The sequence below is a fragment of the Salvelinus alpinus genome, chromosome 9, assembly GCF_045679555.1.
Source record: "Salvelinus alpinus chromosome 9, SLU_Salpinus.1, whole genome shotgun sequence".
Taxonomy (NCBI): Eukaryota; Metazoa; Chordata; class Actinopteri; order Salmoniformes; family Salmonidae; genus Salvelinus; species Salvelinus alpinus.
Genome location: NC_092094.1, coordinates 12,540,107 through 12,565,938, shown reverse-complemented (window position 1 = coordinate 12,565,938; position 25,832 = coordinate 12,540,107). Strand labels below are relative to the sequence as shown.

Genomic DNA, 25,832 nt, shown 5'->3' with positions numbered 1-25,832 from the left:
TGGGATGTATAATCCTCTCTGACTCTGGGGTATATCATACGCTCTGACTCTGGGGTATATCATACGCTCTGACTCTGGGGTATATCATACGCTCTGACTCTGGGGTATATCATACGCTCTGACTCTGGGGTATATCATACGCTCTGACTCTGGGGTATATCATACGCTCTGACTCTGGGGTATATCATACGCTCTGACTCTGGGGTAAATCATACGCTCTGACTCTGGGGTAAATCATACGCTCTGACTCTGGGGTAAATCATACGCTCTGACTCTGGGGTATATCATACGCTCTGACTCTGGGGTAAATCATACGCTCTGACTCTGGGGTAAATCATACGCTCTGACTCTGGGGTAAATCATACGCTCTGACTCTGGGGTATAGCATCAGCTCTGACTCTGGGGTATAGCATCAGCTCTGACTCTGGGGTATAGCATCAGCTCTGACTCTGGGGTATAGCATCAGCTCTGACTCTGGGGTATAGCATCAGCTCTGACTCTGGGGTATAGCATCAGCTCTGACTCTGGGGTATAGCATCAGCTCTGACTCTGGGGTATAGCATCAGCTCTGACTCTGGGGTATAGCATCAGCTCTGACTCTGGGGTATAGCATCAGAACATCTCTGACCTTGGGATGTATAATCCTCTCTGACTCTGGGGTATATCATACGCTCTGACTCTGGGGTATATCATACGCTCTGACTCTGGGGTATATCATACGCTCTGACTCTGGGGTATATCATACGCTCTGACTCTGGGGTATATCATACGCTCTGACTCTGGGGTATATCATACGCTCTGACTCTGGGGTATATCATACGCTCTGACTCTGGGGTAAATCATACGCTCTGACTCTGGGGTATATCATACGCTCTGACTCTGGGGTATATCATACGCTCTGACTCTGGGGTATATCATACGCTCTGATTCTGGGGTATATCATACGCTCTGACTCTGGGGTATATCATACGCTCTGACTCTGGGGTAAATCATACGCTCTGACTCTGGGGTATATCATACGCTCTGACTCTGGGGTATATCATACGCTCTGACTCTGGGGTATATCATACGCTCTGAATCTGGGGTATATCATACGCTCTGACTCTGGGGTATATCATACGCTCTGACTCTGGGGTATATCATACGCTCTGACGCTGGGGTAAATCATACGCTCTGACGCTGGGGTAAATCATACGCTCTGACGCTGGGGTAAATCATACGCTCTGACGCTGGAGTAAATCATACGCTCTGACTCGGGGGTATATCATACGCTCTGACTCGGGGGTATATCATACGCTCTGACTCTGGGGTATATCATACGCTCTGACTCTGGGGTATATCATACGCTCTGACTCTGGGGATAATCATACGCTCTGACTCTGGGGATAATCATACGCTCTGACTCTGGGGATATATCATACGCTCTGACTCTGGGGTATATCATACGCTCTGACTCTGGGGTATATCATACGCTCTGACTCTGGGGTATATCATACGCTCTGACTCTGGGGTATATCATACGCTCTGACTCTGGGGTATATCATACGCTCTGACTCTGGGGTATATCATACGCTCTGACTCTGGGGTATATCATACGCTCTGACTCTGGGGTATATCATACGCTCTGACTCTGGGGTATATCATACGCTCTGACTCTGGGGTATATCATACGCTCTGACTCTGGGGTATATCATACGCTCTGACTCTGGGGTATATCATACGCTCTGACTCTGGGGTAAATCATACGCCCTGACTCTGGGGTAAATCATACGCCCTGACTCTGGGGTAAATCATACGCCCTGACTCTGGGGTAAATCATACGCCCTGACTCTGGGGTAAATCATACGCCCTGACTCTGGGGTAAATCATACGCCCTGACTCTGGGGTAAATCATACGCCCTGACTCTGGGGTAAATCATACGCCCTGACTCTGGGGTAAATCATACGCCCTGACTCTGGGGTAAATCATACGCCCTGACTCTGGGGTAAATCATACGCCCTGACTCTGGGGTAAATCATACGCCCTGACTCTGGGGTAAATCATACGCCCTGACTCTGGGGTAAATCATACGCTCTGACTCTGTGGTATATCATACCCTCTGACTCTGGGGTATATCATCCCCTCTGACTCTGGGGTATATCATCCTGTCTGACTCTGGGGTATATCATCCTGTCTGACTCTGGGGTATATCATCCTGTCTGACTCTGGGGTATATCATCCTGTCTGACTCTGGGGTATATCATCAGCTCTGACTCTGGGGTATATCATCAGCTCTGACTCTGGGGTATATCATCAGCTCTGACTCTGGGGTATATCATCAGCTCTGACTCTGGGGTATATCATCAGAACATCTCTGACCTTGGGATATATAATCCGCTCTGACGCTAGGGTATAGCATCAGCTCTGACGCTAGGGTATAGCATCAGCTCTGACTCTGGGGTATAGCATCAGCTCTGACTCTGGGGTATATCATCAGAACATCTCTGATCTTGGGATATATCATACGCTCTGACTCTGGGGTATATCATACGCTCTGACTCTGGGGTATATCATACGCTCTGACTCTGGGGTATATCATACGCTCTGACTCTGGGGTATATCATACGCTCTGACTCTGGGGTATATCATACGCTCTGACTCTGGGGTATATCATACGCTCTGACTCTGGGGTATATCATACGCCCTGACTCTGGGGTAAATCATACGCCCTGACTCTGGGGTAAATCATACGCCCTGACTCTGGGGTAAATCATACGCTCTGACTCTGGGGTAAATCATACGCTCTGACTCTGGGGTAAATCATACGCTCTGACTCTGGGGTAAATCATACGCTCTGACTCTGGGGTAAATCATACGCTCTGACTCTGGGGTAAATCATACGCTCTGACTCTGGGGTAAATCATACGCTCTGACTCTAGGGTAAATCATACGCTCTGACGCTGGGGTAAATCATACGCTCTGACGCTGGGGTAAATCATACGCTCTGACGCTGGGGTAAATCATACGCTCTGACTCGGGGGTATATCATACGCTCTGACTCTGGGGTATATCATACGCTCTGACTCTGGGGTATAGCATCAGCTCTGACTCTGGGGTATAGCATCAGCTCTGACTCTGGGGTATAGCATCAGCTCTGACTCTGGGGTATAGCATCAGCTCTGACTCTGGGGTATATCATCAGAACATCTCTGACCTTGGGATGTATAATCCTCTCTGACTCTGGGGTATATCATACGCTCTGACTCTGGGGTATATCATACGCTCTGACTCTGGGGTAAATCATACGCTCTGACTCTGGGGTAAATCATACGCTCTGACTCTGGGGTAAATCATACGCTCTGACTCTGGGGTAAATCATACGCTCTGACTCTGGGGTATATCATACGCTCTGACTCTGGGGTATATCATACGCTCTGACTCTGGGGTATATCATACGCTCTGACTCTGGGGTATATCATACGCTCTGACTCTGGGGTATATCATACGCTCTGACTCTGGGGGATATCATACGCTCTGACTCTGGGGTAAATCATACGCTCTGACTCTGGGGTAAATCATACGCTCTGACTCTGGGGTAAATCATACGCTCTGACGCTGGGGTAAATCATACGCTCTGACGCTGGGGTAAATCATACGCTCTGACGCTGGGGTAAAGCATACGCTCTGACTCTGGGGTATAGCATACGCTCTGACTCTGGGGTATAGCATACGCTCTGACTCTGGGGTATAGCATACGCTCTGACTCTGGGGTATATCATACGCTCTGACTCTGGGGTATATCATACGCTCTGACTCTGGGGTATATCATACGCTCTGACTCTGGGGTATATCATACGCTCTGACTCTGGGGTATATCATACGCTCTGACGCTGGGGTAAATCATACGCTCTGACGCTGGGGTAAATCATACGCTCTGACGCTGGGGTATATCATACGCTCTGACTCTGGGGTATATCATACGCTCTGACTCTGGGGTAAATCATACGCTCTGAATCTGGGGTAAATCATACGCTCTGACTCTGGGGTATATCATACGCTCTGACTCTGGGGTATATCATACGCTCTGACTCTGGGGTATATCATACGCTCTGATTCTGGGGTATATCATACGCTCTGACTCTGGGGTAAATCATACGCTCTGACTCTGGGGTAAATCATACGCTCTGACTCTGGGGTAAATCATACGCTCTGACTCTGGGGTAAATCATACGCTCTGACTCTGGGGTAGAGCATCAGCTCTGACTCTGGGGTATAGCATCAGCTCTGACTCTGGGGTATAGCATCAGCTCTGACTCTGGGGTATAGCATCAGCTCTGACTCTGGGGTATAGCATCAGCTCTGACTCTGGGGTATAGCATCAGCTCTGACTCTGGGGTATAGCATCAGCTCTGACTCTGGGGTATAGCATCAGCTCTGACTCTGGGGTATAGCATCAGAACATCTCTGACCTTGGGATGTATAATCCTCTCTGACTCTGGGGTATATCATACGCTCTGACTCTGGGGTATATCATACGCTCTGACTCTGGGGTATATCATACGCTCTGACTCTGGGGTATATCATACGCTCTGACTCTGGGGTATATCATACGCTCTGACTCTGGGGTATATCATACGCTCTGACTCTGGGGTATATCATACGCTCTGACTCTGGGGTATATCATACGCTCTGACTCTGGGGTAAATCATACGCTCTGACTCTGGGGTATATCATACGCTCTGACTCTGGGGTATATCATACGCTCTGACTCTGGGGTACATCATACGCTCTGATTCTGGGGTATATCATACGCTCTGACTCTGGGGTAAATCATACGCTCTGACTCTGGGGTATATCATACGCTCTGACTCTGGGGTATATCATACGCTCTGACTCTGGGGTATATCATACGCTCTGACTCTGGGGTATATCATACGCTCTGACTCTGGGGTATATCATACGCTCTGAATCTGGGGTATATCATACGCTCTGACTCTGGGGTATATCATACGCTCTGACTCTGGGGTAAATCATACGCTCTGACGCTGGGGTAAATCATACGCTCTGACGCTGGGGTAAATCATACGCTCTGACGCTGGGGTAAATCATACGCTCTGACGCTGGAGTAAATCATACGCTCTGACTCGGGGGTATATCATACGCTCTGACTCTGGGGTAAATCATACGCTCTGACTCTGGGGTAAATCATACGCTCTGACTCTGGGGATAATCATACGCTCTGACTCTGGGGTATATCATACGCTCTGACTCTGGGGTATATCATACGCTCTGACTCTGGGGTATATCATACGCTCTGACTCTGGGGTATATCATACGCTCTGACTCTGGGGTATATCATACGCTCTGACTCTGGGGTATATCATACGCTCTGACTCTGGGGTATATCATACGCTCTGACTCTGGGGTATATCATACGCTCTGACTCTGGGGTATATCATACGCTCTGACTCTGGGGTAAATCATACGCCCTGACTCTGGGGTAAATCATACGCCCTGACTCTGGGGTAAATCATACGCCCTGACTCTGGGGTAAATCATACGCCCTGACTCTGGGGTAAATCATACGCCCTGACTCTGGGGTAAATCATACGCCCTGACTCTGGGGTAAATCATACGCCCTGACTCTGGGGTAAATCATACGCCCTGACTCTGGGGTAAATCATACGCCCTGACTCTGGGGTAAATCATACGCCCTGACTCTGGGGTAAATCATACGCCCTGACTCTGGGGTAAATCATACGCCCTGACTCTGGGGTAAATCATACGCCCTGACTCTGGGGTAAATCATACGCTCTGACTCTGTGGTATATCATCCCCTCTGACTCTGGGGTATATCATCCTGTCTGACTCTGGGCTATATCATCCTGTCTGACTCTGGGGTATATCATCCTGTCTGACTCTGGGGTATATCATCCTGTCTGACTCTGGGGTATATCATCCTGTCTGACTCTGGGGTATATCATCAGCTCTGACTCTGGGGTATATCATCAGCTCTGACTCTGGGGTATATCATCAGCTCTGACTCTGGGGTATATCATCAGCTCTGACTCTGGGGTATATCATCAGAACATCTCTGACCTTGGGATATATAATCCGCTCTGACGCTAGGGTATAGCATCAGCTCTGACGCTAGGGTATAGCATCAGCTCTGACTCTGGGGTATAGCATCAGCTCTGACTCTGGGGTATATCATCAGAACATCTCTGACCTTGGGATATATCATACGCTCTGACTCTGGGGTATATCATACGCTCTGACTCTGGGGTATATCATACGCTCTGACTCTGGGGTATATCATACGCTCTGACTCTGGGGTATATCATACGCTCTGACTCTGGGGTATATCATACGCTCTGACTCTGGGGTATATCATACGCTCTGACTCTGGGGTATATCATACGCCCTGACTCTGGGGTATATCATACGCCCTGACTCTGGGGTAAATCATACGCCCTGACTCTGGGGTAAATCATACGCCCTGACTCTGGGGTAAATCATACGCTCTGACTCTGGGGTAAATCATACGCTCTGACTCTGGGGTAAATCATACGCTCTGACTCTGGGGTAAATCATACGCTCTGACTCTGGGGTAAATCATACGCTCTGACTCTGGGGTAAATCATACCCTCTGACTCTAGGGTAAATCATACGCTCTGACGCTGGGGTAAATCATACGCTCTGACGCTGGGGTAAATCATACGCTCTGACGCTGGGGTAAATCATACGCTCTGACTCGGGGGTATATCATACGCTCTGACTCTGGGGTATATCATACGCTCTGACTCTGGGGTATAGCATCAGCTCTGACTCTGGGGTATAGCATCAGCTCTGACTCTGGGGTATAGCATCAGCTCTGACTCTGGGGTATAGCATCAGCTCTGACTCTGGGGTATATCATCAGAACATCTCTGACCTTGGGAGGTATAATCCTCTCTGACTCTGGGGTATATCATACGCTCTGACTCTGGGGTATATCATACGCTCTGACTCTGGGGTATATCATACGCTCTGACTCTGGGGTAAATCATACGCTCTGACTCTGGGGTAAATCATACGCTCTGACTCTGGGGTAAATCATACGCTCTGACTCTGGGGTATATCATACGCTCTGACTCTGGGGTATATCATACGCTCTGACTCTGGGGTATATCATACGCTCTGACTCTGGGGTATATCATACGCTCTGACTCTGGGGTATATCATACGCTCTGACTCTGGGGTATATCATACGCTCTGACTCTGGGGTAAATCATACGCTCTGACTCTGGGGTAAATCATACGCTCTGACGCTGGGGTAAATCATACGCTCTGACGCTGGGGTAAATCATACGCTCTGACGCTGGGGTAAAGCATACGCTCTGACTCTGGGGTATAGCATACGCTCTGACTCTGGGGTATAGCATACGCTCTGACTCTGGGGTATAGCATACGCTCTGACTCTGGGGTATATCATACGCTCTGACTCTGGGGTATATCATACGCTCTGACTCTGGGGTATATCATACGCTCTGACTCTGGGGTATATCATACGCTCTGACTCTGGGGTATATCATACGCTCTGACTCTGGGGTATATCATACGCTCTGACTCTGGGGTATATCATACGCTCTGACGCTGGGGTATATCATACGCTCTGACGCTGGGGTAAATCATACGCTCTGACGCTGGGGTAAATCATACGCTCTGACGCTGGGGTAAATCATACGCTCTGACTCGGGGGTATATCATACGCTCTGACTCGGGGGTATATCATACGCTCTGACTCGGGGGTATATCATACGCTCTGACTCGGGGGTATATCATACGCTCTGACTCTGGGGTATATCATACGCTCTGACTCTGGGGTATATCATACGCTCTGACTCTGGGGTATATCATACGCTCTGACTCTGGGGTATATCATACGCTCTGACTCTGGGGTATATCATACGCTCTGACTCTGGGGTATATCATACGCTCTGACTCTGGGGTACAGCGTCAGCGCTGACTCTGGGGTTCACCGTCAGCTCTGACTCTGGGGTTCACCGTCCGCGCTGACTCTGGGGTTCACCGTCCGCGCTGACTCTGGGGTACACCGTCCTCTCTGAGTCTGGGGTACACCGTCAGCTCTGACTCTGGGGTACACCGTCAGCTCTGACTCTGGGGTACACCGTCAGCTCTGACTCTGGGGTACATCGTCAGCTCTGACTCTGGGGTACACCGTCAGCTCTGACTCTGGGGTACACCGTCAGCTCTGACTCTGGGGTACATCGTCAGCTCTGACTCTGGGGTACATCGTCAGCTCTGACTCTGGGGTACATCGTCAGCTCTGACTCTGGGGTACATCGTCAGCTCTGACTCTGGGGTACATCGTCAGCTCTGACTCTGGGGTACATCGTCAGCTCTGACTCTGGGGTACATCGTCAGCTCTGACTCTGGGGTATATCATCCTCTCTTACTCTGACTCTCTGACTCTTTGGTATATCATCTCTGACTGGGATATATCATTAGCACAACTGCATACTCAAACAAAAACAATCATAATGGGGGAAAAATATGAATAAAAAAAGTTGCAAAAAGAGGAGAGAAGACAGGAATAAACCATTGTGCTCGTATAGAAGGTGTAGTCATGCTGAAACCAAACGTGGTGGGAACGAAAACTAGCCTACACTGAGAGAATATAATACTGCGTAGTACAAGGCTTGTTCTACAGTAGGACAATAGAAACCATGTCCCTGATGATGAATGGTTGTAGGCTCCTGTAAAGAAACATAACTAGAATGCTTCTAAAAACAGCTTGACGAACAATCACCAGATTCCAAGTCAGATAATAGACATTAAACATGTCCCGTCCCAAGCACTCAACCTTTAGTAGAGGCTGAGTAGGCAGCAAGGATTCAGTTTGCTGGTGAAAATACTTCTACATATAAGCCTAGCTAGCTACACTGCTCAACAAAACACTATTCTCACTATTGGGCTGGTAAAAGACCTGAGGAAATGTATGCTAATAATAGACCCATAGAACCACTATACAATACAACATATAGCAGGCCAGTTTGTACAGCACAGAAGCTTTTCAAGAAAAGAATACATGATTTCCTTGATATGAAATAGCATGGTCTGGTAAACAAAACTAGTATTGTCCTATAAGCAATTCCTATGCCTCCTGTCCACTACTCTGTCCGACACATGACAAGAAAGACATTACAGACAAAATCTTTACAATTGACATACATTTCCAACATTAACATGTAGTGTAGTGGAAAAAAAGTCTGAATAATTGTCCTATTGCATGGCTGAAAATACAAGTGAGTGGTGTGAAACTACAATAAGCCATTTCCATGCTTCCTGTCAACTACTCTTTTGAGTGGTCTGAAACTACAATCTAGCCTATAGTCATGAATCTTGTCCTTGGGGCAAAAAAAATTCCACTAGATGGGCCAGCTGCAAAAAAAACAAAAAAACAAACCAAATATATATATATACACATATACATACATACACACACACACACACACACACACACTACCGGTCAAATGTTTTAAAACACCTTCTCATTCCAGGGTTTTTCTTTATATTTTACTATTTTCTAATAATCATGAATACATCAGTGAAGACATCAAAACACATATGGAATCATTTAGTAAACAAATCAAAATATATTTTATATTTGAGATTCTTGAAATAGCCACCCTTTTCATTGAATATATGCTTTTTGGTCTTAATTTAAGGTTAGGGTTAGGAATTAGAGTCAGCAGTGTGGTTAAGGTTAGGGTTAGGAATTAGGGTCAGCAGTGTGGTTAAGGTTAGGGTTAAGATTTGGGTTAAGCATTAAGGTTAGGGTTAAGATTAGGGTTATGTTTAAAATCAGATTTTAGGACTTTGTGGCTGTGCCAGCTAGTGACAACTATGCAGGGAAGCCTCCAGATTCATGATGAGAAAAAGGTTGAACATGCAATATATCTTGTCAACAGCAGCCTTTAAGCACAGTATCTTATTGATACATCAAATGTGTGATTCGTCCTGTTTCTTTTTGTAATATCCCTTGTTGTATGGTGTGTTTCCATGTGATTTAATTCCCACATCCATACTGCCTGCTTTAAAAGGTACAGACTGCGACTAAACTTCTTGTCGTTTGTAAACAACAGAGTAATAAAACCATATATTTTGGGTCATAATAAAGACAGACAGTGGTGCTAAACTCATTATATTCTTCAGGAATCAATGGGTATACATCAATCATTGAAATGACCATTAAACAGCTTCCCAAATCCCAGACTGCCCGCTTTAGGTCCAGCTCTCCCTTCTCTGAGACTCTCCCCTCAGCCCACTCTGACTGGGAGGCTGGATATACATCAATCATTGAAATGACCATTAAACAGCTTCCCAAATCCCAGACTGCCCGCTTTAGGTCCAGCTCTCCCTTCTCTGAGACTCTCCCCTCAGCCCACTCTGACTGGGAGGCTGGATGAGAAATAAGGCTGAATTTCTGCTGGCCCTGACAGGACCCAATCCCTCATCTGCTGGGATTTATGGAAGAAAATCAAAGTTGTTCAGCTCCTACATCTCACACACACACACACACACACACACACAGACACAGACACAGACACAGACACAGACACACACACACACACACACACACACACACACACACACACACACACACACACACACACACACACACACAGCATTTCGTGTCAGTGTTTGTGCTCTGAAGGATCTAACAGAGACATCCATCCATCACCTGAGCCATTTCCACGGCAGGCAGACAGGGTCTGTTTATGGGATGTATGGCCACATTTGGACGGTAGCAGAGTGCGTGTGTAAAAGCGGGGACGAGACAGAGAGAGAGAAAGAGAGACAGAGAGAGAGAAAGAGAGACAGAGAGAGAGAAAGAGAGACAGAGAGAGAGAAAGAGAGACAGAGAGAGAAAGAGAGACAGAGAGAGAGAAAGAGAGACAGAGAGAGAGAAAAAGAGACAGAGAGAGAGAAAGAGAGTTTGAGTTTTAAAGAACCTTTATTGGGTCTGGGAACCAACAGCCCAATAAAGGCTCAAACAACAACGCAGATCTCATGGGGTGTCCAGGCTAACCAAGATAGTAAGGATTTTACGGTTTTCTTTTGTCATCAGTGCTTCAAGATCTGCCAACTGCTCACGTGGACAAGAGAATGCTATACGTCCAAAGGCTTTCCCATGATCTACTGTCCCAACAATGTTGTGAAGCTGTAGTTTACACTGAGTGTCTGTGAATCCCATCAGCACAGCCTTCTTCTCCTCATTGTTCTCTTTCACCTTCATCCCCAGAAGGGAGGAGCAGCAGTGTATTGATTCCTGCAAGTCAGACCCTGCCGGACTCACCTTCTGTATGGGTTCATTGGGAGGCTGTTCTTTGTCCACTAGGTAGAAGTGATAACCTCATGGGGCCTCAGCCAGAAAAAGGCCTTTTCAACCTCAGTGAGGGGATAACTAAGGGCCAACCAAGCTGCTTAGCATTGCTGACAGCCTACATAATTGCCTACATAATTGTAGATCAGTTCAGCCACAAAGCGACCATCCTCTGGCCCAAAGTCAACCATTGCCTTGCTCCATTTTCCATGATAAGGGCCCTTACAAGTTGCTTTACATCCCTCTTCAAACTCTTTGAAATCTTCATGCCGAGCACATCTCGGTAAAAGGTGGCTGTTTTGCTTCTGTCACCCACTTTGAAAACTAACTGCAAGGCTCACTTCAAAGCCATGATAACCCAAGTGAGTTTGTTATGTACTATATGATTATATATCACACTCAGTTTGTCTAAGTTGATTGAGGATCCTTGAAATTGATTGCCATATAGAGAAGAGAAAGGAAAAGCAGAAGAAACCACAGAGAAACCAGACAAAGAGAAAAAACACACCCTATAAGGCATGAACATCATCATTGTTTTAATTTTCTCTTAACCTTACCACGTTTCCCACTACCTTTGGTTGCAGTGACAGCAGTAACAAATTTCCTCAAGCGGAAACGCTTCTTCACACTCAACTGGTCTAACTACTGTGGGTTTCAGAGAGAGATAAGGTTGAGAGAAAGAGACAGCAGCATACCACCCTGCATACCACTGCTGGCTTGCTTCTGAAGCTAAGCAGGGTTGGTCCTGGTCAGTCCCTGGATGGGAGACCAGGTGCTGCTGGAAGTGGTGTTGGAGGGCCAGTAGGAGGCACTCTTTCCTCTGGTCTAAACAAAGATCCCAATGCCCCAGGGCAGTGATTGGGGACACTGCTCTGTGTAGGGTGCCGTCTTTCGGATGGGACGTTAAACGGGTGTCCTGACTCTCTGAGGTCATTAAAGATCCCATGGCACTTATCGTAAGAGTAGGGGTGTTAACCCCGGTGTGGTAAAATAACGGTAAAAAAAAAAAAAAAAAAAACCCACCATCTTCTGTAACACCATAGCTGACATCACAAACTTATCAACATAAAAAAAAATCTGCCAATTTGACAGATTTCCCAAAAGTCTGATCCAGGAACCCATTTACCTCCTCTAGATTGTAAATTGAGTCGTCACCAGATGCTATCATATCAACAGAGATGTCCATATCCTTCTGATCCTCCTCAACAGAGGCCACAGACCCCTGACTCCCCTCAGCCACATCCCTCTCAACACTCCCCACTTGCACCCCATCACTCATACCGGGCATCTCCTCCACTACCTGGGAGGAAAGCCCCTCCTGTACCCCATCACTCGTGCTGCACATCTCCTCACCAGCCTTGGGAAGTGGCTCCCCAAATCCATCCTGAGTTCCTCCAAGAATATTTTTCTGCTGCACATCAGACGCTATGTCCCCTCTGGTACAAGCTGCAACTCAGTACCCTCAACACGTACAACTTGTTCCTCAGCAACAGGTGCTTGTGGCTGCTCTACCACTGTCGGCCCACCTCTCCCTACATCAGTGGGCCCAGGCGTTACAAGGACCACCTGCGCCCCTCCCTCCGCCTTCTCCCTTTTCAGGCAAGCATGTCATTTATGGCCAACATCTCCACACTCAAAACACCGTTGACTGCCTGTACTAGCATAAGCCATATACAGTCTGTTGTCATACTTGACTTTAAACGATAACGCCCAAGTGTGCTCCAGAGTCCAAAAACATAAACACCTGTCGCCAAAACGACATAACCTATTTCAACGCGGGGTGTTTGAAGCTACATAACCTGTTTCAGAGCCGGTTATGTCGTTTCAAACACCCGGCTCTGAAACAGGTTATGTCGTTTCAAACACCCGGCTCTGAAACAGGTTATGTCGTTTCGGCGACAGGTTTTTATGTTTTTGGACACACTTGGGCGGTATCGTGATTTAACTGATCAATAATTATTATGATCAATAAGTAATCACTACGTGCACCACACTGCATAATGCAGGAAGGTACACCTGGAGGTTTCAATGGGAAGGTGAGAGGTCAGAGGTTACAGGTAAAGATTATTTTCAATACTTCAACACACAAAGGCATGTGGTGTTGGGTTGTCTTGGAGCCCTGGGAGCTTACAGCGAAAGCTGTGCTTTAATGTGAGCCAAGGTTCTCTATCCTCTATCTACTCTGTCCTTGTGCTACGGCCATATGGCAGAACAGAAGACACAGGAAGTATTGAAAAGGAAAGGTGAACTGTGAAGCAGTAAATCAGCTTTTGACAGGTTGGTTGATGACTATGTTTGTAGTGTGTCTCTCTGACCAAACCCTTGTGTCCCTGGATACCAAAGAGGACCAAAGTGAAAGCAGTGCTCCGCTCTCATCTCAGCCAAGGCTATCTCTCCTACAATGGTTGTCCTTGTGATCTGGCCAGATGGCAGGAGATACAGCAGGATTCAGAAGTGAAGGCATTGTCAACTACAGAACAGTTACTTGGTACACGTTGGTTGGTGGTAATGCTTGTAGTATCTCTGAAGACTAGCGTCCCCTTGTGTCCCCAGAAAACCAAAGAGGGCCAAAGCTCTGAGTTCCATTTTCCTCTGCAACCATCAATTCATTTATTCAATATCCATGCACCCGGGGCAGACGAGGAATGTGACTTTAATTCCTGAGTAGCTGAGCCAGCTTAGGACCAGACAGATGAGTTAGGCCAGTTTCGGTCATTTCTCCACCCAACACAGGAAATACTCGCAGATGCTCGTATCGTCATAAACATTGTGTTAGACCAGCAACAGAAGGGAAATATTACATCTAGATTTGGCTAGATTAACCCCTGATTCCTTATGCTACAAAAGGTAGGCTAACTACTGTGGGTTTCAGAGAGAGATAAGGTTGAGAGAAAGAGACAAGAGAGAGAGATGGGAGAGAGGTGGGAGAGAGATGGGACAGACATGGGCCAATAAAGTAATGAAGTGTCATAATTTGCCAGCACAGATGGCAGACTTGGCGCCTTGCTGATTTTCATTGTTCTTGCAGAAAGTCTGCTATAGAGAGACTGTCAGTCCTTTGAACACAGCAGCAGTGAGGAAGGAGAGCTGTTCTCTCAACCTGTCAGCCCTACCACATTATCAATGTATGCCTTCTGACAGAAACGTGCTGATAAGACAAAATAACACGCTGTGGAAAATAATTGGATATGAACATCCACAACACAAACAGTTCACTTTTCTTCATCTAAATTGCTCATATTTGACAAGTAGACATTCTCTCTCTATGTCTCTCTATCTGTCTATGTCTCTCTCTCTGTCTCTCGCTTTGCCTCTCTCTCTCTCGTTCTGTCTCTCTCTCGCTCTGTCTCTCTCTCCCTGTCTCTCTCTGAGACAGCAAATGTTGTTTTCATCATTTTGTTCAAATGCCTCCTCGCTTGCTCCTGTCTGCATTTATCCTCTAGCAAGCCTCCCAGAGGAGAATTTCGTTTACAGTAACACAGAGATGTGAACAACCATTCAGGGGATGTCTTTAATAAAAATACATCTATGCAGTCAAATGGGATATAAACACAATGAACAGTGATCAAATATGTTCCTGTATTTCTGTTTCATGACAAACCATGGAGTAGTTGCTTTCCATCCCTGGGATAATACTATCTATATTCTCAAATCTTTAGTAGGCCTACCATATACGCTTGTATGCCAATGGTGTGATCCACACTTAAATGGGTGAGTGATATTGTTATAAGACAGATGACCAAACAGAATGTTGACCACTGACCGTGTGTGTGTTGCGTGCATTGGGTCCTCTCTCCTCACTTTCCTATGGTTATGGAGATCAGCAAAAAAAAGAGTAGCTTTACTGACAGATCTCAGAGCAGCCCGTAAATAAACTCCCAGTCAGACCAGTGATGTTGATCGTGACTGATGGACTGTGATAGACTGTGGAGCTTTCTCCCATTCAGACCAGTGATGTTGATTGTGACTGATGGACTGTGATAGACTGTGGAGCTTTCTCCCATTCAGACCAGTGATGTTGATCGTGACTGATGGACTGTGATAGACTGTGGAGCTTTCTCCCGTTCAGACCAGTGATGTTGATCGTGACTGATGGACTGTGATAGACTGTGGAGCTTTCTCCCATTCAGACCAGTGATGTTGATCGTGACTGATGGACTGTGATAGACTGTGGAGCTTTCTCCCATTCAGACCAGTGATGTTGATCGTGACTGATGGACTGTGATAGACTGTGGAGCTTTCTCCCATTCAGACCAGTGATGTTGATCGTGACTGATGGACTGTGATAGACTGTGGAGCTTTCTCCCATTCAGACCAGTGATGTTGATCGTGACTGATGGACTGTGATAGACTGTGGAGCTTTCTCCCATTCAGACCAGTGATGTTGATCGTGACTGATGGACTGTGATAGACTGTGGAGCTTTCTCCCATTCAGACCAGTGATGTTAATCGTGACAGATGGACTGTGATAGACTGTGAAGCTTTGTCCTCAACCAACAGTTTGGTACCTCAGAATCACGGTGCATTTTGTGGACAAATGACCATTTCCACTGAGCCGACAACGCATCGAGGTGACACAAATTTGAAGCGAGGTCTTCCTGGAAGCAGGCAGACACGGGCTGAATTTGAAATGGCACCCTATTCCCTACACTGTATGTAGTGCACTACCTAGGCCCTACACAGGCACTACATACAGTGTAGGTAATAGGGTGTGTGTGTGTGTTTCCTGCTCATTAAACACAGAAGGGTCATCTTCCCCCCGACTCCTCACAGGAGGGCTGTGCTGGAGATGGACGGACACACACACACACACACACACACACACACACACACACACACACACACACACACACACACACACACACACACACACACACACACACACACACACACACACACACACACACACACACACACACACACACACTTCACGGTGTTGGAGATGGATACATTTACAGCAGCCTGAGGGCTGTAAAGTATGAACAACAACATAACCCATAGCCTCTCAATTACAAGCCACAGTGATAGGCTTCTGTTTGATTATATTATTAGGATAAAACTCGAATGGCTTTATCGTTTAAAAATACTGATGACAATCATGGAAAGCATGATCTCGTTTAAAGCACCCTGCTGCCCTGATTAATACAGTGTAACCTCACAGAGCCACACAATTTGATCACCCTGTAGCAGGATAACTTTACTGCAATGTAGAATATTTTAGTTTTAAAAAGGCTTCTGAAGTTTATAATTTCCACTTTGAAATGTCAGACATGATGTATCAAACCCTACAGAAATGTCCCTTAATAATCATCATCTACATAATAATTCCCTTTTCCTGTTTCTGCAGGATTATTTTCCTGCTGTAGCAAACTAGCTCAAATGAAGATCTTACATGAGTCTGGGATCGGGTCACACAGAAGACTGGAGCTGGGCGGTGTTCTCCTTCTAATGAAAAGCTAGGCAGAGACACAGGTGGACAGGCTGTTGGGATAGGACTTGGGGGGAGTAGTATGCACGCACGCACGCACGCACGCACACACGCACGCACGCACGCACACAGTGTCTGGCTGAGAGTTCAGCTGTGTGATAGTCCATCCATCACAGTTACTCTGCACATCACCATCTTCCCCTGATGTGTACTGGACCTGTCAGTATGATGGAGCAGCCTACACCGCGCCACAAAACACGACAGGACAAACAGGGAGGAAAAGTCAATCAAACTTCATTTGGTTCTATTTATAACTCGCAACAGATGGAAATCTAGCCGATACCCGCTGGAGAAACTTTGGTAAGAAGTTATGACAAAGAACAAACAAGCCCTGTCTTTTAGGCTGTTCTGATGTTGTAGTGGTTTGGAAGGGACGTGAAGGACGTGTTGTAGTGGTTTGGAAGGGATGTGAAGGACGTGTTGTAGTGGTTTGGAAGGGATGTGAAGGACGTGTTGTAGTGGTTTGGAAGGGATGTGAAGGACGTGTTGTAGTGGTTTGGAAGGGATGTGAAGGACGTGTTGTAGTGGTTTGGAAGGGATGTGAAGGGCGTGTTGTAGTGGTTTGGAAGGGATGTGAAGGGCGTGTTGTAGTGGTTTGGAAGGGATGTGAAGGACGTGTTGTAGTGGTTTGGAAGGGATGTGAAGGACGTGTTGTAGTAGTTTGGAAGGGATGTGAAGGACGTGTTGTAGTGGTTTGGAAGGGATGTGAAGGACGTGTTGTAGTAGTGGTTTGGAAGGGATGTGAAGGACGTGTTGTAGTGGTTTGGAAGGGATGTGAGGACGTGTTGTAGTGGTTTGGAAGGGATGTGAAGGACGTGTTGTAGTGGTTTGGAAGGGATGTGAAGGACGTGTTGTAGTGGTTTGGAAGGGATGTGAAGGACGTGTTGTAGTGGTTTGGAAGGGATGTGAAGGACGTGTTGTAGTGGTTTGGAAGGGATGTGAAGGACGTGTTGTAGTAGTGGTTTGGAAGGGATGTGAAGGACGTGTTGTAGTAGTGGTTTGGAAGGGATGTGAAGGACGTGTTGTAGTGGTTTGGAAGGGATGTGAAGGACGTGTTGTAGTGGTTTGGAAGGGATGTGAAGGACGTGTTGTAGTGGTTTGGAAGGGATGTGAAGGACGTGTTGTAGTGGTTTGGAAGGGACGTGAAGGACGTGTTGTAGTGGTTTGGAAGGGATGTGAAGGACGTGTTGTAGTAGTGGTTTGGAAGGGATGTGAAGGACGTGTTGTAGTAGTGGTTTGGAAGGGATGTGAAGGACGTGTTGTAGTAGTGGTTTGGAAGGGATGTGAAGGACGTGTTGTAGTGGTTTGGAAGGGACGTGAAGGACGTGTTGTAGTGGTTTGGAAGGGACGTGAAGGACGTGTTGTAGTGGTTTGGAAGGGACGTGAAGGACGTGTTGTAGTGGTTTGGAAGGGATGTGAAGGACGTGTTGTAGTGGTTTGGAAGGGATGTGAAGGGCGTGTTGTAGTGGTTTGGAAGGGATGTGAAGGACGTGTTGTAGTGGTTTGGAAGGGATGTGAAGGACGTGTTGTAGTGGTTTGGAAGGGATGTGAAGGACGTGTTGTAGTGGTTTGGAAGGGATGTGAAGGACGTGTTGTAGTGGTTTGGAAGGGATGTGAAGGTCGTGTTGTAGTGGTTTGGAAGGGATGTGAAGGTCGTGTTGTAGTGGTTTGGAAGGGATGTGAAGGACGTGTTGTAGTAGTGGTTTGGAAGGGATGTGAAGGACGTGTTGTAGTGGTTTGGAAGGGATGTGAAGGGCGTGTTGTAGTGGTTTGGAAGGGATGTGAAGGACGTGTTGTAGTGGTTTGGAAGGGATGTGAAGGACGTGTTGTAGTGGTTTGGAAGGGATGTGAAGGACGTGTTGTAGTGGTTTGGAAGGGATGTGAAGGACGTGTTGTAGTAGTGGTTTGGAAGGGATGTGAAGGACGTGTTGTAGTGGTTTGGAAGGGATGTGAGGACGTGTTGTAGTGGTTTGGAAGGGATGTGAAGGACGTGTTGTAGTGGTTTGGAAGGGATGTGAAGGACGTGTTGTAGTGGTTTGGAAGGGATGTGAAGGACGTGTTGTAGTGGTTTGGAAGGGATGTGAAGGACGTGTTGTAGTGGTTTGGAAGGGATGTGAAGGACGTGTTGTAGTGGTTTGGAAGGGATGTGAAGGACGTGTTGTAGTAGTGGTTTGGAAGGGATGTGAAGGACGTGTTGTAGTAGTGGTTTGGAAGGGATGTGAAGGACGTGTTGTAGTGGTTTGGAAGGGATGTGAAGGACGTGTTGTAGTAGTTTGGAAGGGATGTGAAGGACGTGTTGTAGTGGTTTGGAAGGGACGTGAAGGACGTGTTGTAGTGGTTTGGAAGGGACGTGAAGGACGTGTTGTAGTGGTTTGGAAGGGATGTGAAGGACGTGTTGTAGTAGTGGTTTGGAAGGGATGTGAAGGACGTGTTGTAGTAGTGGTTTGGAAGGGATGTGAAGGACGTGTTGTAGTGGTTTGGAAGGGATGTGAAGGACGTGTTGTAGTGGTTTGGAAGGGATGTGAAGGACGTGTTGTAGTGGTTTGGAAGGGATGTGAAGGACGTGTTGTAGTGGTTTGGAAGGGACGTGAAGGACGTGTTGTAGTGGTTTGGAAGGGATGTGAAGGACGTGTTGTAGTGGTTTGGAAGGGATGTGAAGGGCGTGTTGTAGTGGTTTGGAAGGGATGTGAAGGGCGTGTTGTAGTGGTTTGGAAGGGATGTGAAGGACGTGTTGTAGTGGTTTGGAAGGGATGTGAAGGACGTGTTGTAGTGGTTTGGAAGGGATGTGAAGGACGTGTTGTAGTGGTTTGGAAGGGATGTGAAGGACGTGTTGTAGTGGTTTGGAAGGGATGTGAAGGTCGTGTTGTAGTGGTTTGGAAGGGACGTGAAGGTCGTGTTGTAGTGGTTTGGAAGGGATGTGAAGGACGTGTTGTAGTGGTTTGGAAGGGACGTGAAGGGCGTGTTGTAGTAGTTTGGAAGGGACGTGAAGGACGTGTTGTAGTGGTTTGGAAAGGACGTGAAGGGCGTGTTGTAGTAGTTTGGAAGGGATGTGAAGGACGTGTTGTAGTGGTTTGGAAGGGATGTGAAGGGCGTGTTGTAGTAGTTTGGAAGGGACGTGAAGGACGTATTGTAGTGGTTTGGAAGGGATGTGAAGGTCGTGTTGTAGTGGTTTGGAAGGGATGTGAAGGACGTGTTGTAGTGGTTTGGAACGGATGTGAAGGTCGTGTTGTAGTGGTTTCTACTGAGGATATGTGACTGTCATGAGAATGACTGATTCAAGTAGCTATGTAACTAATCAAACCTACTATGAAGGTCTTTCTACGATTGAAAAGAAAGCATAGAAGGCATGGCCCCAGTAGTACAGATGGGATCTAGGGGCACAGTACACTGGCTGACTGATGCTGATTCTGTGAACATGGGCACAGCATATCCTGTTGGGCATTTTCTGTTTTAATCCTGTTTGTTTGGGTTACAGAGAACACAGATTTCTACTGGGTCTTAGACTAGCTCTCAACTGCAGCTGGGTAAAATGAAGAACTACTAAAGTAGAAAATCACGTTAAGTTCCTCTCCTCCTATGAAAGACTTACACATACCTCTCTGACATGATGGTGATGAAACATATATTAATTTAAACTCTTGTAGACTGATAACGACAACTGACTCCATGCTGGAAAACCTTTACAGGACGTAAAACACTTAACATTCACATAGGCTATTCAGAGAGGAAACTATTGGGATAGGGATGAAATGCAACCTAGTTATTGTACCAGACATCAGTTTCAAATATACATCATACCAAGTGGTATGCAATACAATACTTTCAACATAGGATGAAAAGCCCAAGAGCAGTACAATGCCCTAATATAGCCTGATCACCAGAGATACTGTAATAACTTCACATTCTGGCAATGCCTCTGTAAATTATAGCAACATATTGTTTCAAATATACAGCAGTGATACTTTGGTGAATCAGATTGCATCTATTTCCAGTCCTTGACAAACATCGGGTTTGTTTGTTTCCAGAAAGAGAATTACCACAAATGACATTAAAAAAGAGAGAGTTTTTATCTGTATTCTGTTTCATGCTTCCTAAAATGTACTGACAGACCTCAATTACCTCGACACCGGTGCCCCCGCACATTGACTCTGTACCGGTACCCCTGTATATAGCCCCGCTATTGTTATTTACTGCTGCTCTTTAAATTATTTGTTATTCTTATCTCTTACCTTTTTTTTTAAGGTATTTTCTGAAAACTGCATTGTTGGTTAAGGGCTTGTAAGTAAGCATGTCATTGTATTCGTCGCATGTGACAAATCAAATTTGACTTGATGCTTTCTTTACACATGGGACTAGGACGTACGCACTTAAATGAGGAGAGTTAGGCCTACATTTCTTTCCACTGAAGTTGGATATTGACAGGCACAATTAGACCTAGATCTGATTAATGTAATGTTTTGGGAGGAGAGTGTGGAAAGTGGAAGGCATTAGCGTGAAAGACAGCTGTATGAATGTCTTTATCTTAACAGCAGACCTTGGTTCAAATACTATTTGATTATTTAAAATATTTCACCTGCTTGAATGAGCTATCCTGGCGCAATTGAACTAATAGAATAGTTGAAAAAGTGCAAACCCCATCTGGCACTCCAGGCAGACTAAAGCCAATGATAAAAGTTTCTAAAGATATGGAATAGTTTCTGATTTGAAATACTATTTGAACCCAACAATAGCCTGTATCAGAAGATCTGTAATAATGATGAGGCAGTTAGTTGATCATGATTTCACTCATTTACATACAGTTCTGTTTGTCCCAAATAAAACCCTATTCCCTACATAGTGCACTACTTTTGACTGGTGCCCATAGGGCTCTGGTCAAATGTAGTGCACTATATAGGGAATAGGATGCCATTTGGGATGTTCAGCCTGTGTCTTGAAGAAATGAATTATCTCATTATCCCCACCAGACAGATAGCAATCGCCTCATATAATTTTATTTTAGCGCAGCCTTGTCTTGTGCGAATTGGCATACAAGGTTGTAGTGCAGAATAATTGGTTGAATTAAATGTAGCATTTACTCTGAAGTAATGACCAATAACCTTACATTTTAGCCTGTATAAGCACGGCAAATCACAGATAGAGCCTAGGTCTTGGGATATGGCTTCACTATCACCTACTGTTTCTATGTTGTTGCACGTTAAATGATGATCAAAACCTTCTGTTGGCCAATATGCCCCTCTGCAGGCCGTTAGGCTGTACTGCATCATCAGATGTACTGCATCATCAGATATGATCATGAGGCAAATGACTTGACTATTTCTGAACTATGGATGCAAGCCCTCTCAGAGCAAATACAAACTGCTGTTACAGTGGTTTCAGAGTGGACATTAATTCATGTAAGCTATATTTCTATAAGAGCATGGTGCAAGGAAACCAAGACATCCACGTCAGAGAACGTTGAATATAAATTGTATCCCATGTTGATTAATGTTCATTGCAATGGACTCTTCAGACACAAACACAAAAAATACATGTTTCAATGTTAAAGCCCTTTTCAGTAGTTAGTTTGAATCGAAACTCAGATATATCTGATTAATTAGAGAGCATGATCATACCTTCAGGAGGTTCTTCACGTAGATAAGGAGGAATCTCCTCGTTGTTGGAGTTGTCTACTGATGTTGAACTGCTACTGGCTTCCTCCACCACCTCATTTTCACCACTAGGAACCTACAGGACAAGTCAGTGTGAGAACTGCATCCACATAGGCCTAACTGAATAAATAATATCCTTTTGGGCTATTATATCTCATATAGTTGCATTTCGCAGTTTAAATAATTCATGATAACATAATAATAATCTCATGTAGTATGCCTATGTTGATCAATAGCGCCAGGATCAAATAAATACATTGAGAATAAAGAAAAGTTTTAAAAAATTAAATAAATAAAAAGCTTAAAATGAAAACGTTATGTTTGATATAGAGAATTGAGAATAAACTGTGATCATGTGGCACTAGGCAAAACTAATCCTATTACATTGACACACTTATAACTGGCCCGAAAATAGAGACAGCAAGAATACTGTTACAGTATCATGTCAAAGTGGCTGCTGTGTATCACGTGTCTGTAACACACGTACACAAAGTAATCAGCAACATGTTCTGCAGCAGTGAGGTCGCTACATACGTAGCAAACAAACAATAACTTCATTTTCCTAAAAGAGCATCACAGTGGGCTGGCTATTAAGGGGGAGGAACTCGAGTGATGTACACGGTGTTCATTTTCCTGTATGACACCAGCATTGTACACTACCTGCAACGTCTGTTATGCAATTGCAATAAAAACACTTTTTCCTTTTCTTGAATGCGAAAATGTGAGATTGCTACCAAAGACGTGCATTTCAAAAGCGTAGCTAACTGTACGATTTCAACAAAAATAAAATCCCACCATATACTCACTTTCATCTTTTGCTAGAAGCAGAAGACTGATCTCTTTCTGAACACTGTCAATTCCGCCACACAAGTAAAATTGACTAATAAATGCGGAGCATAAAACACAAAACGTCTTAAAATTAACATATAACGAGGATCAGAGTTTCGTTTAGCTAAAATGTGCAGTGTTTTGCTGTCAAAATGTAACCGGAAGTGACGCTTGAGATGTTTACGGAATTCTTCTGTGACCTGCTGTAATGGTGATTATCAGTCGGAAGGGGATAGCATCGAGTCAAATGATTCAACGAGGCGCAGCAGCAGTAGCAACATATTGGTTCAGCTTTAGGCACTTTTAGGAGACTGACTAGAAAAGGCAAATAAATAAAAAGAAATGAGGAATCGGTATCAGGTGCAAAATAGGTGGTATCCATTTACAGTGAAGGTGATAGAGAAGACTAGATCCAGAGATGAAGGTTATTTACACAATTAAGAAATTGCGAAAATTGGTAGTTGTTAAATACTTGAAAAACAAATGTTAACGTAGGCCTACTTGGCCAAATTTTATATAGCAATACTCTCAAGCACAAAAGACAAAATGCCTACTGGCCTATACACTATATCGCCAAAAGTATGTGGACGCCCCTTCAAATGAGTGGACTTGGCTATTTCAGCCACACCCACTGCTGAAAGGTGTATAAAATCGGGCACACATCCATGCAATCTCCATAGACAAACATTGGCAGTAGAATGGCCTGTTCTGAAGAGCGCAGTGATTTTCAACGTGGCATCGTCATAGGATGACACCTTTCCAACAGACCTGAAAATCACTGACGTCATCATTTGACCACATTGTTTTCCAGAGTTCCCAGTTGTCTTAAAAGCCCTACGTTTCACCACTGACCTTTAACCTTTTAAACCAAAAGATGACAACAAATACATGTTTGACAATTATAACCTTATCAATATGGAAAATGTAGTTAATTTATTTGACCATATTTCAATGTTAAGCAAACTAGCTAACTTTATTATTAGCAATTTTAGCTAGCTTAATTGTTCCACGGCACCTCAACACATTCATGTCGGACTTATGACTTTCCACTTCCCAGTGGAAGCCACCCTAAGGTAGGCCTAGACCTCTGTAACCCCATGGCTGCGTTTACACAGGCATCCTAATTCTGATCTTTTCCCACTAATTGGTATTTTGGCCAATCAGATCAGTTATTTTGTTAATAATTGGGCAATATATCAGAATTGGGTACCTTTGTAAATACAGCCCATGTTATCTCAAAAGCAGCTCTCCTTGAATAAGGAGCACGGGTCAGACTTGCCAATTTATAGACGGTAATGTTTAACATATAACATCTATTCATGAACCTGTCCACCGCCTGGCGCAAATGCACCAATGCTGTCCCAAAGCTTACTCTAAATGTCAATACACGTCACTTGCGATACGGTTTTAGAAACATTTAGAACTTAACTTTCACATCGTCAAGAAAAAAATGAAAGGTTAAATTACTACACACCTTTATAGGGTTATAGTTATCACAGGGACATATTTCCATGTAACAGCACATGTTTACAGAAGCCAGAGGTGACCACGTGATCTAATTAGCTACCGGAGCGTCTCCTAACCCCTTGAAGAAGGATCCCAGCATAGTGTTGTAACTGAAAAATACTGTTGGCTAAAATTTGTGTTAAAACCGTTTAAACAGTAATTGTTTATTTTGCGTTTGTGTGATGTGAAAGTAGAGGGCTTTATTTTTCCAAAACCTTTCGACAGTAAATGCTAAAACATTGTCGGATTGTAGTTCAACGTGATCAAGACAAAGGAGATGATTGTGGACTACAGGAAAAGCGCACCGAGCACACCCCCATTCTCATCGATGGGGCTCCAGTGGAGCAGGTTGAGAGCTTCAAGTTCCTTGGTGTCCACATCACCAACAAACTAACATGGTCCAAGTACACCAAGACAGTCGTGAAGAAGGCATGCCAAAACCTATTCCCCGTCAGGAACAAGGTCATGGAAAATATAAATCTAGCTGTTTTTTCTATACATCGGCAGGCCATTAAGTTGCCATTAAGTATGACAACAGCTATTCCCCCTCAGGAGACTGAAAATATTTGGCATGGGTCCTCAGATCCTTAAAAGGTTCTACAGCTGCACCATCGAGGGCATCCTGACAGGTTGCATCACTGCCTGGTATGGCAACTGCTCGGTCTCCGACTGCAAGGCACTAAAGAGGGTAGTGCGAACGGCCCAGTAAATCACTGGGGCCAAGCTTCCTACCATCCAGGACCTCTATACCAGGCTGTGTCAGAGGAAGGCCCTAAACATTTTCAAAGACTCCAGCCACCTTAGTCATAGACTGTTCTCTCTGCTACCGCACGGCAAGCGGTACCGGAGTGCTTTTGCACTGCCCCCCCTCTTTTACACCGCTGCTACTCTCTGTTGTCATCATCTATGCATAGTCACTTTAATAACTCTACCTACATGTACATATTACCTCAACTAACTGGTGCCCCCGCACATTGACTCTGTACTGGTACC

At 45.4% G+C, this 25,832-nt stretch overlaps 1 protein-coding gene and 1 pseudogene across 1 annotated transcript in view; both read right to left on the bottom strand.

Annotated features, from left to right (window-relative positions):
• Positions 1 to 23,521, bottom strand: part of LOC139584327 (transmembrane protein 263-like) — a 44,688-nt gene extending 21,167 nt beyond the window's left edge. The window contains exons 1-2 of the mRNA XM_071416024.1: positions 23,312 to 23,521; positions 22,470 to 22,581 (exon numbers count right to left, since the gene is read on the bottom strand). Coding sequence (XP_071272125.1) covers positions 22,470 to 22,581; positions 23,312 to 23,317 — 118 coding nt within the window. The 5' untranslated portion in view covers positions 23,318 to 23,521. The remainder of the gene's footprint in view (positions 1 to 22,469; positions 22,582 to 23,311) is intronic.
• LOC139584326 (glyoxalase domain-containing protein 4 pseudogene) lies at positions 10,399 to 11,721 on the bottom strand (annotated as a pseudogene).
• Positions 23,522 to 25,832: the final 2,311 nt, after the last annotated feature.